Here is a 17245-nt window from a genome sequence, read left to right as displayed (position 1 = left end):
AGGCATCCTAGCAATGTGGGCTGACCAGTGTTGTGGGGATGTTGGTGGCAAGCTTGGACAGCTCTGTGGGATACCAAGGATAGTGGAGCAATAGGACTGCTTGGTGACTGACATTTAAATATGCAACATGGAAAGGGATGGATCAGTGGATTTGCTCAGATTTCTAGGTGTGTCTAGTGGGTCAATCAATGGTGAACGGAAATCCAGGAAGATCACTGTCAAGGTGGAGATGAGGGCAAGAGTATCAATGAGGTCTCTATCTGATTTCTTCCTGTCTTACAGTAAAAGAATGGGACCAGATTAGTTACAGTTATTGGGGCTAGCCCAAAATTCAGAAGGCATTAAATCTAGATTTTCAAAAACATAATACAAAATAAGCTGACAACCACACAAAAACAAAAGCAACACAAACCTGAATTTTCGAATTTGTCTCTCATCGTAATTTCATTTCTCATTTGATCAAAGGCTTCCATCAGCTCTTGGCGATTGCTTTCAGCTTTATTTTTCAAATTTTTCATAGTTTCTCTAAACTCCAATACATGGTTTCTACAACTAGTGAGCTGATTATCTGTAAAGAAAATGCAATATCATGTGAATGTCTGTACATATAGCTATGGTATCATACAACTTTATATAATATATACAAAAATAAAATCTATACTTTTGCATAGCAATATATACAGCATTATATACGCATATAAAGGTAGATATGCATATATACATATGTTCCTTTATATATACTATATATATATATATACTAACAAAAACATTTTAAAATAATACATGGAATATGGTATTAACAATAATGTTTACTTGACTAATTCGTGTCTATGTTTTCCAGATTTATTAAATTGTGTATGTCATTAGACTTGACCGCCTGTGCTTTTGGTGGCTTTTCTAATAAGTCTTTGCCTATACTCATACCTTGTGGAGTGATTCCTATGTTTTCCTCTAAGAGTTCAATAGTTTCTGGGTGCAGACTGAAGTTCTTGGTCCATTTAGAGCTAAGTTTTGTATAGGGTGAAATGTGTGGGGTCTTGTCTTTTATGTCCACAGGCTGGTATCCAATTGTCCTAATAGCTTTTGTTGAAACAACCGAACATTTTCCCTGGGTTATTTTAAGTTCTCTTGTCAAAGATTAGTTGACTGTGCATGTGTGGGCTCACTACTGGAGTTTCTATTCTGTTCCACTGATCTTTGTTCTAGTCACAGTGCCACACAGTTTTGATTATCACTGCCCTGTGGTGTCTTGAAATCTGGAATTGTGATTCATGGAGCTCTATTTCTATTCTTCAGGATAGCTTTGGCTATTTGTGGTCTCTTTTGTTCCTAGGTGAATTTCTATGTCATCTTTTCCAAATGTAAAAGAATGTTGGGATTTTGGTTGGGATTGCACTGTATTTGTATATTACTTTTGGTGATATGAATGTTTTGATTATGCTGAGTCTCCCATTCATCTTTTAATGTCTTCTATTTTTTTTTAATGTTCTGTAATTTTCATCATAGAGGTCTTTCACATCTTTGGTTAGCTTTGTTCCAAGGTATTTAACATTCTTCCTAATTTGGATTAGTTCATTCTTAGAAGCTCTTTCTAGTCATGGAGTTGTTTGTGTACACTAAGGCCATCAATTTATGTTCACTGATTTTGTAGCCAGCTTCCTTGCCAAACTCTCTCATGATTTCCAATAGTCTCTTTATTGGGTCTTTTGGTTCTCCTACATAAAGAATCATGTCATCTGCAAATAGGGATAATTTGACTTCCTCATTTCCAATTTGAATTCTTTTAACCCTTTTGTCTTATAGCTCTAGCAAATACAGCCAATAATATGTTGAATAGCACTGGTAAAAGCATGTATTTTTATAGCGAAGAAGAGTAATTGCGGGCTGGCATTGTGGCATAGTGAGTTGAGTCACTGCTTTTACCTCAGGAATTCCACATCAGAGCACTGCTTCAAGTCCTGGATGTTCCACTTCCAATCCATCTCTCTGTTAAGTGCCTCAGAAGCAGTGGAAGATGACACACATGGTTGGAATCCTGTTGCCCATGTATGAGATCTACATGGAGTTCTAGACTCCTTGTTTTAGCCCGGCTTAGCCCTGGCTATTATGGCCATTTGGGGAATAAACCAGGAGATTGAAGCTCTCTACTCCTCTCTCTGTAACTGCCTTTCAAATGAATAAATTAATTAATCTTTTGAAAAGTAAATGCATATCCAGATGCACATGGAGGATAAGGCAGTACATGGGAGCCTGCACAGGACACCTGGTACTATAACAGATGGGTTAAGTGCCTGTTTGGCTGGTGCTCTGTCCTGATGTAGTAATTATAATGTCTGGGTTTGGATTGAAGTCGGCCTGTGTATGTGGATACAAGACTCCATCCACTCTTACTACTTTCATGTCTCATCATTTTTCCCTTTTTCTGGATCATACCCATCAGTACACAAGCATAGTTCTCCCCACCCTCTCATAACAAACTTCTAGAAAGATCTATCCAAACTTCCTGCCTCTAAATCCTCTTGTTATCTCCCAAAGCTACTCCAAGTAGGCCTATACCTATATCCTTCCATGGAAACCACTCTGAGCAAGTTCATTAGCAATCAGAAAGTGAGAACACTTAGCATTCAACAGCATTGGACTTTGATCCCCAAGTTAACTGGAACCCTTTCATTTCTTGGTTTTTCCTGGACTCCACATGCTGCTGGGGTTCTTCTTGCCTCATCAGTGAATACATCTCATCTCTGCCTTCTCTACTGTCTTCTCATTTGTCCACTCTAAACATGAAGTATCCCAGGATTTTTCCTTGGACCTCATCTACTCTCCATTTTCTACTCATCCTCATTTCCTAGTTATATGTGCTGCCTACTTTTGGAAGAGGGAGCCTTGTTTCTTCTCTCAGAGAGCACATATGATCGACGATAAAAAAGAAAGTTCTGCTTCATATGGAAGTGTGATCCAGGGGAGTCAGGTATGACCAAGGTCATCATTTAGATGAATCTGCCCTCAGAGTGATAGAGAATGAGATGGTTGGACCTGGCATGATAGTGTAGGAAGTTAAGCTGCTGCCTGTGATGCTGGCACTTCCTATAGGTGCTGGCTCATGTCCTACCTGCTTTGCTTCCAATCTAGCTCAGTGCTAATGCACCTGAGAAAGCAGAGGACAGCCCAAGGATGAGGCCTCTGGGAGACCTGGAAGATGATTAGAGCTCCTGGCTTTGGTTCAGTCCACTCATAGCTGTTGAAGTCATCTGGGGAGTGAATCAGCAGATGACAGATCTTGGTGTCTCTCTCTCTCTCTTTCTCTCTCTCTCTCTCTCTCTCCCTCTCCACCTCTCTCTCCACCTCTCTCTCTGTCTTTTTAATCCTGCATTTCAAACAAATAAATAAACCTTTAAAAAAAAGAATGAGTTTCTATGTACAATGGATTCTGTAAGTAATGTTATGTGTCTGTTTGAGAAACGGTGGGCTTTCCCATCTTAGTGGTCTTCAAAAGATCATGAAGGGGCTTGCTGGGTCTCCTAGAGGTTTAAACGTTGAAAAATTGCAAGGTGGGAAGTAGGTTTGGGGCCACGGCATGGCCCCAAAATAAAGCCCTGGATTTCCTAAAAAACAAACAACAAACAAACAAAAAAAGAATGAGATGGTGGGAAAAGCTTCAAGTTTTTACTTTAAAATTCTCTGCCTGACAGAGTGAAATGAAAATTCTTTCCTTGGAGGAAATGGGCACAGTAGAATGAGGCATGAGTCCTAGCCTGGGGAACGGTATCTACAGAGAAGAGAATACAGATATTCTAAGAGGGGAGAAGATGGAGATCGTAACACCCAAGTCGACCCTTCAAAGAACAAGAGCTGTCAATCAAGAGGAGCAAGGGAAGTCAGTCTGCCTCCCCACGTGGGAAAGGCAAAGGGGCATTTCCAGAACTTGGTCTCTTAAGACGTATGGGCTGGTCCCTACCTCAGAGGCCACGTGGAAAAAACCCAGAAGGGAGGAGAGTGAGTATGCTCAGGTTTTGGATATTGTAATGTAGAGGAACTTGAACCTTTCCCTTTAAGCTTGAGTATGTCTTAAGTTTCTGTACTAAAAACTAGAACTCTTAATTTGAATTTGAAATAAAAGGGATACAAGCGGGAGCATAATCTGAAATAAATAGCCACAGTTATGGCATTTTTGGGGATGTTTCTTCAAAACGTGTAAATATTATAATCCATTCCACAGTGATATATATTATACCATAAAGAAAACAGTGCCTCTCCAACTTCTCCTTTACCCATTTTTTTCCCAAGTGGCCTTCTACATTGTATCTTGGTGTCCCACTACAGATAATCATGGGAGTAGATCCTTCAGTTGAAAGGCACAGCTGAGGATTAGATGCAACATCTGTTTTAGAATATTTCAGTCTGGAGATAGGACTTTGGTTAGGATGCTGGTTAAGATGTCTGTGTCCCAAAACTAAGTAAAGGGGTTCAGTCCAGGCCCTGGCTCCTAGTTCTGCTTTCCTAGTAACACAGATCAAGTAGCTGGGTTCTTCCATTCACTTGGCAGTCCTGGATTGAGTTCACAGCTTCCAGCTCCAGCTCAGTCAACCAGAGAGCGAACCAGCACAGGAGAGCTCCCTCTGTCTTTATTTCTTTCTTTCTGCCTCTCAAATAACAAACACATATATAAATATTACAGAAAGACTCTATTCTGGCCCAAAATACAGGATGTAGCAAAGGCACTTTTAAGAGGAAAGTTTATAGAAATAAATGCTTACAACAAAAACTAATAAGCTCTCAAACAGACGACCCAACATGTCACCTAAAGGAACTAGGAGAAAAGCAAACTAAGCATGAAGTTAATGAAAAGAATGTACTAATAAAAACCAGAGCAGAAATATATGGGTTAGAAGCTAGAAAACAAGAGAAAAGATCAATAAAAGTAAGATGTTCTATAATTAATTAATTAATTAATTAACAGTCCAAGAAAGAAAAACTGACAGAGATTTCCCATCTATTGATTTGCCCGATTACCCTGTAACAGCCAGGACTGGGCCAGGCTGCAGCCAGGAGCCAGGAACTCAATCCTGAGCCTCCTGGCTGGCAGGACTCAATCACTTGAGCCATCACCTACTGCCTTCTGGAGCACATTATCAGGAAGTTAGAATTAGGAGCCAACTTGGCACTAAAGCCCAGCCACTCCTATATGGGATGCAACTCATTGACTAAGTCAAACGACCTACAAGTTCATTTTTTGTAAAGGTAAAGTATATGACCAAAATTTTAGCTGGACTAAGATATCCAGGAGATGACTCAGGCAAAATCAGAATGAAAGAGGAGGCACTGTGGTATCACAGAAACACAAAGGATCATAAGAAACTACCATGAGCAAATACATAGCAACGCACTGAGTAATTGGGAAGAAATAGGTACATTCTCAGAAAAGTGTAAAAGAAAATATGAAAAGAATGAGTAAGGAATGTGAATTTATAATAAATATCTCCTATCAACAAAATTCTCCAGGTCTGGAGATTTTCACTGCTGAAGTCTACCAAATATTTAAAGAACCAGTATCAGCTCCAGTATCAGTTCTCAAAATCTCCCCCCACAAATTGAAAAGGGACTATTTTTAAACACATTTTACAAGACTGGAAAGACCTTGATATCAAAGCCCAATTAAAGCATCACAAGAAAACAAAATTGCAATCCAATAACCTTGATAAACATTCTAGTCATTTAAAAGGATATTCCATTTAGGGGCTGGTCTCGTGCCTCACTGGGGCAGTCCAGCTCCAGTCACCCTGACCTGTTTGTGGTTCCTTACATGGGCCAAATATTCACCAATCTTAGGTTTCAGCTCTTGGTACCCCCAGGTCCTGTAGAATCTAACGCCCTCTCCTTCCATTAAGTCTTCGGCCATCCTACTTTAAGCAGCACACTTTCTTCCTCATCCTTTTTGTCTTTCTAAAAAGCATTTAGCACTCCTTGACCTTTTACAAAATATTTATTGTCTTTATGTCTCTATCCAGAACTCTCTAGAATCTGAGGGGGTTTTTTTGTTTTTTGTTTTTTTTAATGCCTGGAACAGTAACTGACATACAGCTCTTAAACAGATACGTACTCAAAAATTGAATGAATTAATTTGTCAGCAAAGAAACTGATTTTAGGGCCCAGAACCATGGCCTAGCTGCTAACGTCCTCATCTTGCACGCCTCTGGATCCCATATGAGTGTCTGATCGTGCCCAGGCAGCCCACTTCCCAACCAGCTCTCTGCTTGTGGCCTGGGAAAGCAGTTGAGGACAGCCCAAAGCCTCTCCTGGCTCCTTGCTTCTGATTGGCTCAGCTCCAGCTGTTGTGGCCACTTGGGGAGTGAATTATCAGATGGAAGATCTTCCTCTCTGTTTCTCCTCCTCTCTGTGTATCTGACTTTGCAATAAAAATAAATCTTTTTTAAAAAAAACTGATTTTAGTGATTCTTAATCACTAACCTGAATCACGTCTAAATCTAAAGAACTGTGACTATACAACTAAATGTTGAATATTCATGTAGTGTATATTATTTGAAAATTCTTACATTGGATGTAGTTGAACCAATATAAATAACATTATGAAATTAGGACTTCATAGGTTCTTAGCAAAATAGATTGTGTATTTATGGTTGATATATCATGGATGATGCAACATATTTGGGTTTTAACATTGTAGGTCAGACCCTGAGGGATCAATTTTGTAAACATAAAAAGAAAGTGTCTTCCCTGGAGGAAGCAGTATTTGCAGCAACAACCATTAGGAAAATGTTAAAAGACATAATCTCTGATCTTAGATCTGCCACTCAGATATTCTTCCTAATAATTCAGTGTGTCAATACTCTGTTAAACTGCCCATTTTATTTTGCATAATCACTTCAGTACTTAATGAGGACAAAATTTTACAAAATCATTTTACAAAGACCTAAAATAAGTTAAGAAAATTATTTGAGTAAATTGAGCACCTTTGTTGAGTATTTGTGAAAACAAACACCAGTTCTTGGGTGTATGACGGGCAAAGGTGACTTCCACTCATAAAAACAGTCTCCGAATGAGACATCAACTCCTACTGATCCTTACAAACCAATAACCTTGATGAACTTAGGTGTAAAAAGAGTATTTTCTTAGTCATTGAAAAAGGTATTACATTTCCGGGATGGCATCATGCCTCACTGGGGAAGACTAGCTCTAGCTCACAGCAGGGGCCAGGGAAACACTGTCCAGGTGAACCAACAAGCAAGCCACATCTGTAATTTGAAATGTTCTAGTAGTCACATTTTAAAAAGTAAAAAGAAGCAAGTGAAATACTTTCTGAAAATATATTTAACTTGATACAATACACTCAAAAACGTTTTCAACATAACTCCAATCAGTGGAATAATTCACATTTTTGCATTAAACATTTTAAATTCTGCACTTATTTCATACTTACAGAAATATATTCCTCCCAAGACAGTCAAGTTGTGGTTAATTGAGAAATATTTTACACTATGTATCAATGATTAAATGCAATCTTCTTTAAAATAAAGTTTAAAATAAAGTTGCATGAAGTACATTTCATATGATTAACCGTCACCTGACTGGGGGCTTCCATAATGCGTAGCCCAAGTCTCTGTCATCAGCTGAGAGCTTGGTGGAAGTATAGTATCTTTAAAAAAAAAAAAAAAAGATTTATTTTATTGCCAAGTCAGATATACAGAGGAGGAAAGGCAGAGAGGAAGATCATCTGCCTGATGATTCACTCCTCAAGTGGCCACAACAGCTGGAGCTGAGCCAATCAGAAGCAAGAAGCCAGGAGTTTCTTCTGGATCTCCTACACAGGTGCAGGGTCCCAAGGCTTTGGGCCATTCCTCGACTGTTTTCCCAGGCCACAAGCAGGAAGCTGGTTGGGAAGTGGGCCACCGGGACACAAACTGGTGCTTATATGAGATCCAGGGGCGTGCAAGGTGAGGATTTCAGCCGCTAGGTTACTATGCCAGGCCCAGGAATGATGAACTTTTTAAGGAGTACTGAGTAGAGGAGGGTGACAGGAAAGGTTTCAGAAAAGAGGAGATATTTGAGAACTGGAAGACTGGATGGAATTTTAGCAAAAGACAAACTGCAGAGAAGATGCATCGCAGACTGGGAGGTCAGTACCCTAAATGCACCCAGTATGAAGTGGTAAAGCATGTTGAGAGAAGCAGGCAACTCACCCAGGGCAAAGAGCAGAAGGCGCAGTGACCAATTCTAGACAGGTTACTTCACTACCCAAGCACTTGGACCCAACGTGGTTCCCCAGAGGGAGTATCAGAGGCAGTCAGAAGATGGAGTTCAGAAAGAAAAACTTTCCTCTCAGTCCCCTTCATGTGTACTTTGAAATACTCAAATCACACTGTATCCAACCCTTTAAATTCCCTATGAATGCCCCTCAATGTTTAGGGTCTTATTGTGAAATGTATTAGCCATGTAATTAGCCATGTAAGATATATAAATAATTCAAAGACTAATAATGAACACAAACATTCATGAACTACACACTGCCTAAGCCTTAGCTATCCTGTCTCTTTTCTTCCTATCTCAAATTTTCCTCCCTTGCCTGAAGGAATTCCAGTTTTGTATTGACCACCTGTTGCTTTCTTTTCTATTTTACTTTTTCTTTTACTTTTACAAGTTGACTTATACTTCGTCTTAGAGATTAATAAATGAAAGAAAACACATCTATTCCTATGTAACTGCTTCTTTTGTTCAATTTAATCTGTGTTGGGGAAGCCAAGTTGTAAGTCATTTATAACTATAAAATGTTCCACTGTAATGAATATTCCATAGCATGCTTATCTCTTCTATTACTAAATAATTGTATAAAGGTTACCTATAATATTTCAGTATGTGTCTCTTATAAAAATAATCATATATCTACATACACACATGCACGTTATTTATGCATGTTATTTATACTATTTATACTATGGGATGTTACTTATACATTTAGTAACCCGAACGGCATGGCTACTGAACAGCAAGACCAGAAATTGGCCAAACACCAAGAGTAAGGCTGTATAACAATTCCAACCATAAGCAGCAGTAATTAGCAGCCCTGTCTGTTGCTAAGACACAGAAAATACACACATTTCATAATGAAAGCAACTGAATACACATTCTTCCAAAGGAAATTTGTGCAAACCCCTTAAGTTCCATAGCCTCATGAAATGTCTTATTTCCTAAAACAGAAAGTTTTGAATGACGTGAAATAGTAGTTTATACTTTTAACTTGCATTTTCTTGGTAACGGATGATGCTCAACTTTGTTTTTAAGCATTTTTATTGCACTTCTCTCTAGAGTCCATGTTGCTGATATTCAAATAACTGCATCTACTTTATTTTGGCTCAGATTTACAGCAAAATATTTTCCCATCCTTCTTCAACACTTCTGACCTTAAAGTTTAATTGTTTCTCTTGTAAGCAACAAATTCCATTTTGTATTAGAAAGTATTTAAAATTTTTGGAACATTTAGTATAAGTGATGACATAGTTGTGTGTATTTTACCACTTACAGGTTAGGGCAGAAATTTCAACATGAATCCCTGACTTATAACAGTCTCCTACAATTACATTCTTCTCTATTGTGTCGCATGTTTAGAACAACTTAGCTCCCTTTATCCCCCTTTTAACTTCTCTTACAATTGTTAGGAAGCAATGTTTTCCTAATTATATTTAAACTTCCATAAGACATTCCGATTATTATCTGAAACACTTCATACTCAGAAATGAAATTGTGTTGACTGAAAAATAGTGACTTTTCTTCATTAGTTCTAGTCCATGGGGAGGAATTATAATATGTATTTGTTAGTGTATTTCTACAAAACCATTCATCTTGCTGACCCATAAGGAGGCTTCAAGTTGTTTGTAGAAAAGATTAAATTAGGATGTTTATTTTGAATAGAAGTCTATGCATTTTGTCACGTGTTTTCTGTGAATATTTTGAAGACCTTGCACATGTGTATGGCACATGTGCATAAGCCCATATGCAAGTATATTTTTAAAATTTATCTTTATTGGAAAGCCAAATATACCAAAAGAGAGACAGAGAGGAAGATCTTCCGTCCAATGATTCACTCAAGTGGCTGCAACAGCAGGAGCTGCGCAGATCTGAAGCCAGGAGCCCAGAGCTTCTTCCGGGTATCCTACACAGGTGCAGGGTCCCAAGGCTTTGGGCCATCCTCCACTGCTTTCCCAGGCCACAAGCAGGGAGGGAGCTGGATGGGAAGCAGGGCCATCGGGATTAGAACCAGCGCCCATATGGGATCCTGGGGGCATGCAAGGTGAGGATTTTAGCCAGTAGGCTACCATACCGGACCCAGCAAGTGTTTTTTTTTTTTTTTTAAGATTTACTTAATTTTATTTGAAAGGTCTCCAAAGAGGAGACACAGAAACCTGGCTTAAATCATTGCATCCCTGCACCTCTGTAGGAGACCTGGAAAAAGCTCCTGGCTTCAGATCAGCTCAGCTCCGGAGTTGTTATTTGGATAATGAGCCAGTGAATGGAAGATCTTTGTCTCTCCTTCTCTCTGCTCCACTTCCAATATAGCTCCCTATTAATATGCCTGGGAAAGTAGCAGAGGATGGCCTAACTGCTTGGGTCCTGTGCTAAGGTGTAAACCCAGAATAAGCTGCTGGATTAGGTCTGACTCAGCCCTGGCTGCTCTCATCTGGTTAGTGAACCAGCAAATAGAAGATTCTCTCTCTCTCTCTTTCTCTCTCTCTCTGTGCCTTTCTGTCTCTCAATTTCAAATAAATAATTTGCTACTTTAAAAGTTCACACTTTTCCTCTGTTAGAGTGTGGGTAAAATGTTATTTTTGGGCAGTGTGAGGTTTTTTTGTGTGGAAAAACTGCTACTTTGCTAGGCCAAGAGGCGCCTGGACTTTGGGAGGAGTCCACTTTAGTGATAAATCTGTTCTTTGCTGTCCTGCAACTTGGTGAACCCAGGTGCGGGGGGGGGGGGGAGGCAAGGGCACAATTCTCTGGTCCCAGTAACAGGAGAAAAACAAGGGTGTGAAAATGGAATGAGCCATACAGATAATAGGTATAGGAACAGCACAGGCTGCCTGTGCCTGAAGGCCATAAAAATTAACATGTCTAAGGTTGTTACTTTTGATATATTTCCCAGCCCAAAAGGGCCTACATAAGCTTCTGTCTTAGGCTGTTCCAGGTCTGACCGCCCGGCTTGGCTGGCCTGTGTGCTCCAAGTGCGGTCTGGCCCCAGCATGCTGGCGCAATAAACTCTGTTTGCTGTTTGCATTACCAGTGAGACTCTTTGTCGTTCTCTGGGGGTTGACTAATTCACACCCTGACATCCGGGGCTTTAGCCTGGACTCTAACACCTCCTAAATATAAGCAAATATTTTCTAAAAATGTATTTATTTTTATTGGAAAGGCAGATTTAAAGAGAGAAGGAGAGATGGAAAGATCTTCCATTTACTGTCTTAATCCCCAAATGACCGCAATGGCCAGACCTGAGCTGATCCAAAGCCTGGAGCCAGGAGCTTCTTCTGGGTCTCCCACGCAGGAGCAGGGTCCCAAGGCTTTGGGCTGTCCTCTTCTGCTTTCCCAGGCCACAAGCAGGAGGTTGGAAGGAAGTGGAGTAGCCGGGACACAAACTGGCACCTATACTGGATCCCCAACCTTGAAGTGGGAAGATTAGTCAATTGAGCCATTGCACCAGGCTCCCTAATTATAAGCAAATATTTGGTTATAAGTGCATTCGTTTTCTGTTGCTCTAAAATAATCTCACAATTTGGACAATCGTTTTAGAAAATGAAGAAATAGCAAAGGGTTGTAAAATTACAGATTACCAGAAATCATCTGAAAATATTAATTTCTAATTTTTGACACAGTGATAACACAAATTTAATGTACAGAACAAAACTGCTCCAAACCCCTTGCAAGCACAGACCTCTATGATCAAGATAAGCTCAATGAAACTTCAACCCATATCAACCCAAGGACAATGTTTGAAGGCTGAACTAGTAATTTCTAGGCCTTCTAAAGTAAAAACCTGAAATTTCCACTACACGAACCCTAAAATATTAATGCGATGGACATCTACATTTGTAGCACAAATTGTAGGACATTTAATTTCAATTTTGAACAGGCAAGAAAGTTTCAAAATAAAATCAATGTAAGTTTTCACTACTAAAGCCATATTCATTATTTATCTGGAATTCTGAATCAGCCAAATAACCTTTAGTATTTGTATTGGCTAAGCCCGTGGAGCTGCGGATAAGTGTAAAGCTAAAACCTCACGCCTCCAGGCAAGGCCCCAGCACCTTTGAGAAAATGTGCATGCAACACCAGCTGGCGTCAGTAGCGTTCCTCCATTAGCCCGCTAAAAAGACTGTTCGAGAAGCCTTTGACGCGTGGCTCCGTAACAGAACCCAGACCTCACAGAGAAAAGCTGTTGGTGGTATAGGGGTTCTTGAAATTAAGACGTTTACATATTTCTGAAAACAGCAGAGAAGAAAGGCTTTGGACAAGGCAGACTGAGCCAACTGGAAGCTGGAACCTGGGGAGTGGGGGGGGACGGCGTAACTGAGGTTCAACATGGCCAGGGGTCCCCCACCGTGGGCTCGGCCCTGAGCGCACGCCTGGGCCAGCCCAGGGGTGCCCGTTATCGCTCCAACTGCCATCCTGACACCGGCCTGGGTGCTGCACACGTCACTAAATCCGAAGGGCAGGCGACCTCTACTTGAAAGTCACATCTCCCCCTAATCTCAGACCCGGCCCCTTCCGTGCTCTTGGAGCCCAGACCCTCCAGGACGCAGTAGACGTCACCGCCACTCACTAATCTGACTCATCCTGTAGAGGCAGAAGCAGGAGAAGGTGAAGAGCAAGCTGGCGAAGAGGGTTATGAGGCCGTTCACATGTTTGGCCCTCATGGCGTGGGCCTGGCGACCACGGGCAGCGCCTGGGGCCTGGGGCTGAGTGCCCGGTGAGGGCCCCGCCCCCGCACATGCGCCTTTCAGCCCGCAAGGTCCTCCTGGGGGCTGTCTTCCTGTAGAATCTGTGCATGCTTTCCTCCCTCAGTTTCATCACGCACTACAGAAGACGCCTGCCAGCTCTGTGATTGACAGTGGGAAAGCAACCCACTGCCGAGCACCTGAACAACGCCTGGGAACCGCTTTTTCCCCCTAGTCGTGTTAACAGACTTTGCCAAGGCTAGGAGCCGCTAGGAGGAGGATCACAGGACGAGACTCCTTGGTCTCCTTGCTCCATCGTTTCTACTGTGTTCTCCACTGGGACCCCACTCTGATCTCTTCTCTTACTGGGGGCTCCCTGGCAGTGAATGATTACAACCTATCTACTTCACACCAGTAACATACCACCGTGCAAGCTGCTTCCCAACACCTTGAGAAAGCAGAAAGATCTGAGTGTAGGCCAGCTCAAGGGTGCCATTACAAGCCTGTATTTTCTTATATGCTAAGAGTTGTGATCTTTACTGATGGAGACCCTGCCAGAGGTGGCTGGGAGAAATAAAGACCTCAACTTTTATCTCCACCATCCCTTTGGTTTCTGGCTGGTGCTTGCCATTGGCTATGCACTCCTAATGGCTGCTGTTTGCCATTGGCTATGTGCTGCTGGAAGCCAGAAGCCTAGGAATTCAGCTCGATGTTCTAGGTCAACTAAAGTTGCCTCCCAGGATAAGGGGTAGGATGGAAAAGGGCACCTTGCAGTTGGGGTGGGAGAAGGAAACTATCTGGCACAAAGAGGACGGCAGAGCTGGGACTCTGAATGGTCCTGTGGAAAGCTGCTGTTACTCAAGCAGGAAATAAAGCTCAATTGGACTCCTGTTAAGCCAAGGGCGATTAGGAGCTTAGCTTTTCCTGGAGATGGGCTAACATGTTTATTTTTTAAAATTATTATTTTAATTTAAAAGCCAGAGAGAAGAGAGATTACCCATCTTTTGGTTTCACTGGTTCACTCCCCAGATGCCCACCAAAAGCCAGGGGCAGACTGGACCAAAGCAGGAAGTAGGAATATCATCCAGGTCTCCCATGTGGGTGGCAAGAAGCTACTTGAGCTATTACCTGCTGCTACCCAGAAATATTAGCAGGAAATTGGATCAGAACTGCAGCAGTGGAGACTCGAGCTAGCATGCTGTTCCAGCATACAGGTGTGCCGAGCAGCATTTAACTCATTGTCACAATGCCCGTCCTACTATTATGTATAAGTCAAAATTATAAAGCAAATAGGAAATAGAAATAAAATGTTTTCAGATTTATGACTTGGATAAGCGTAAGCACTGGACTGAAAATGGCATATAGTTCATGGAAAACACCAAAATCTACAGAAATTTTTTAAAGGCAGTATTCTCTTGTTGCTCTGTTTCTGAAAGTATTGATGTAATTACGGAGTATCTGCATCCAAGGAGTTTGTCATACCCAGCCTCGGACTTCTGAATAAATCCATTATTTTTCTGTGGCTAGCCATAATCTCTTTAAAAGATTCTTTTATTTGAAAGGCATAGTGACAGAGAGTGAGGAAGAGACAGCAAGATCTCCCATCTCCTGGTTCACTTGTCAGGCGACTGCCAGCAACAAGGGCTGTACAGATCATAGACAGAAGGAGCCCAGAACTTCATGTGGGCATCCCCCAAGGGCAGGCACGCCAGCGTGAGAGCGGTCATCTGCTGCTTCCCCAGGAACAGTAGCTACAAGCTTGATCAGAAGAGTAACCAGGACCCAAACCAGCCTGAAGAGACGGGTGGCCAGCAGTGTAGGCAGTGGAGGGCTTCTTAACTCACCACAGCTGGCCCTGATAAAGTTTGGATCCTCTCTAAACTTGTGTTCTTCCTCAAGACTCCATGAACCTTTCAGCTCTCTGCATCACCACGGCACCTTAGCCAGTAAGAAACAGCCAGAAACAAAAGCAGTTGATTCATTTTCTAAGAAATAATTAGAAAACACTAGTCAGAAGGAGCCAAAATTGGATCTGAAGGTTTCAAGAGATGTGTTTGAAGCAAATCTTACTGACCTGTAGAATGATCAAGTTGCACTAAGAAAATCCACGCTGATTATTGTGGATGTTTAACGGCAAAAAACTGTAACTTCAACACCACAGATGTTGCACATGACAACAGGCATTTCATATATGTGTGTGTATGTATCTATATATACATGTATTTTTTTAAAAAGGCAAATCACAATTGGAGTCCATACTACTGTCTGCTCTCTGTTAGTTTTACTAAAACACACCATAGTAATATATGAAAGACTTCTTACACTCAGCACCAACAAGTCCCCAAATCTAGAAAATGATGATGATAGAAATCATGATCCAAATGACATCCAAACAAATGACCTGAAAGAAGTTGTCAATAATTGAATTGGGAAGCATTGCAAAAGACCTAGAAAAGGCTTGCCAAAATTCTCCATAATATACTTACTAGAAGAGTAAAACTGCTGAGAAGCCCAACTTTGAATAGGAACATTCATGCGGCTTCAGGGTGAAAAGTCATCGGGTATAAACAGGTGCTGAAGTCAAGTGGGCGGATGCATGTGAACCCTGAGTCCAAGAATCTGTCTAATGATTAGACTTGTGTAGTGACAAATAAAATATCCAATTTTGGGGGTAAAGTCTCCATGAATACTGCTTGTGCAAAGCTGCCAAGGTTAAATGATACCCAACAGTAACTTGGCACACTTCTTGTCATGATATAAGAATTCAATATACATTTTAGCTCTTTTTCTCTTGCTATTCCCCCAAAGTGCTAATTTTTTCACTGACTCATCCTTACATTGCTTAAAGCAGCCTACTTGCTCCAACCTCCTCCCATGACTGACTTCCTGTTAAAACTCAAAAGCCTCGCTCCAGAATCCCAGGCCCTGCATGGTCTCCTTCCAGTCTCCCCTTCCAGCTGTCTGTGCTTTTCACACTATTCAAATCAGTGTTTCCAAGATTCATAAAAATACTTTGCTTTTTCATGTCTTTGAAATCAGACATTAAAACCATGTTTACATTTAACATAGTAGTCTTTTACTTTCCACATAAAAAAGGAAAAAAACAACCAAAACAAAAATATGCTGCCTAGTCAATGGTTTTCCATGATAGGACACTGTATATGCATCAAGTTCCTACTGACCATTGCTATTATTTAAGCAAACAACCAATTTCACTCCAAAAAATCTAGTGGATATGGATGCAGGTAGCACTCTAGAAGATGTTCAGAATTCTTTTTTATGCTTTTTTCTTAAAAATTAGTGTTACATTCATACTGCAGGCAGTAAAGAACTGTTAAGCTAAAGATCAATATTTGAAAAACAAATGTAGACAAAGAGTCTGGGGATACTATCTGTGTTACAGGCACCCACTAAGGATTCTTTTAGGAGCCTCGATCTAAACAGCAGCCACATGATTGTGAAAACACAGAAGACTAAACACATAGGGACAGATTTTTTTAGTCTCAACAAAAGGAAGGATTCTGGAAATGAAAGCAACCTGTCAATAATTTCGAATAAGATACCTGTTGGCTTGACCCCCTAGTTTCTGCTTCAAGCAGCTTAGAATTGAGTCATTTGTCTCTACAGTGATTGCCACCCCTTGAGCACAATTGAGGAAAAAGACAGGACTGAAAGAGACTCTGAAACAGAATCCCTTGCTGTGCAGAAGCTTCTTAGTTTGATATAGTCCCATTTGTTTATTTTGGTCTTGATTGCTATTGCTTTTGGTGTTCTATTTAGAAAGTCAGGGCCTACCCCTAGCTCTTGCAGGGTGTTTCCTACATTTTCTTCCAAAAGTTTGAAGGTTTCTGGGTGTAGGCTTAGGTCTTTTATCCATTTTGATTTGATCTTAGTGTATGGTGAGAGATGTGGGTCTATCTTCTGATTTCTGCAGGCTATTAGCCAGTTGTCCCAACAGCATTTATTGAAGAGACCTTCCCATTTGTGTGGGTTGTCATCCGTTTTTTTTTGTCAAAGATTATTTGGCTGTATCTGCATGGGTTCCAATCTGTTTCTATTCTGCTCCATTGGTCCTCTTCTCTTCTCTTTATCTCTGTGCCAGTACCAAGCTGTTTTAATAACAACCGCTCTGTAGTATATCCAGAGATCTGGAGCTGTGATTCCCCCTGTTAACTGCCTATTCTTCAGGATGTTTCTACCTATTCATGGTTTTTTGTGTTTCCAGATGAATCTTTGTATCATTTTTTCAAGTTCTATGAAGAATACCCCAATGTTCATAGCAGCACAATCAATAATTGCAAAAACTTGGA

At 40.9% G+C, this 17245-nt stretch overlaps 1 protein-coding gene across 2 annotated transcripts in view; it reads right to left on the bottom strand.

Annotated features, from left to right (window-relative positions):
• The window catches only part of MGAT4D (MGAT4 family member D), a 62885-nt gene that overhangs the window by 25763 nt on the left and 19877 nt on the right, over positions 1–17245 (bottom strand). The window contains exons 1-2 of one of the 2 annotated variants that reach the window (XM_012927840.3): positions 12821–13093; positions 413–568 (exon numbers count right to left, since the gene is read on the bottom strand). In XM_012927840.3, coding sequence (XP_012783294.2) covers positions 413–568; positions 12821–12914 — 250 coding nt within the window. In that variant the 5' untranslated portion in view covers positions 12915–13093. Of the gene's footprint in view, positions 1–412; positions 569–12820; positions 13094–17245 lie in introns of those variants that run through there. The other variant, XM_058666829.1, reaches the window with a different exon arrangement.

The sequence above is a fragment of the Ochotona princeps genome, chromosome 7 (assembly GCF_030435755.1).
Source record: "Ochotona princeps isolate mOchPri1 chromosome 7, mOchPri1.hap1, whole genome shotgun sequence".
NCBI classification, from domain to species: domain Eukaryota; kingdom Metazoa; phylum Chordata; class Mammalia; order Lagomorpha; family Ochotonidae; genus Ochotona; species Ochotona princeps.
The sequence above is the reverse complement of the archived record's forward strand: the minus strand, read 5'-3'. Positions and strand labels throughout refer to the sequence as shown.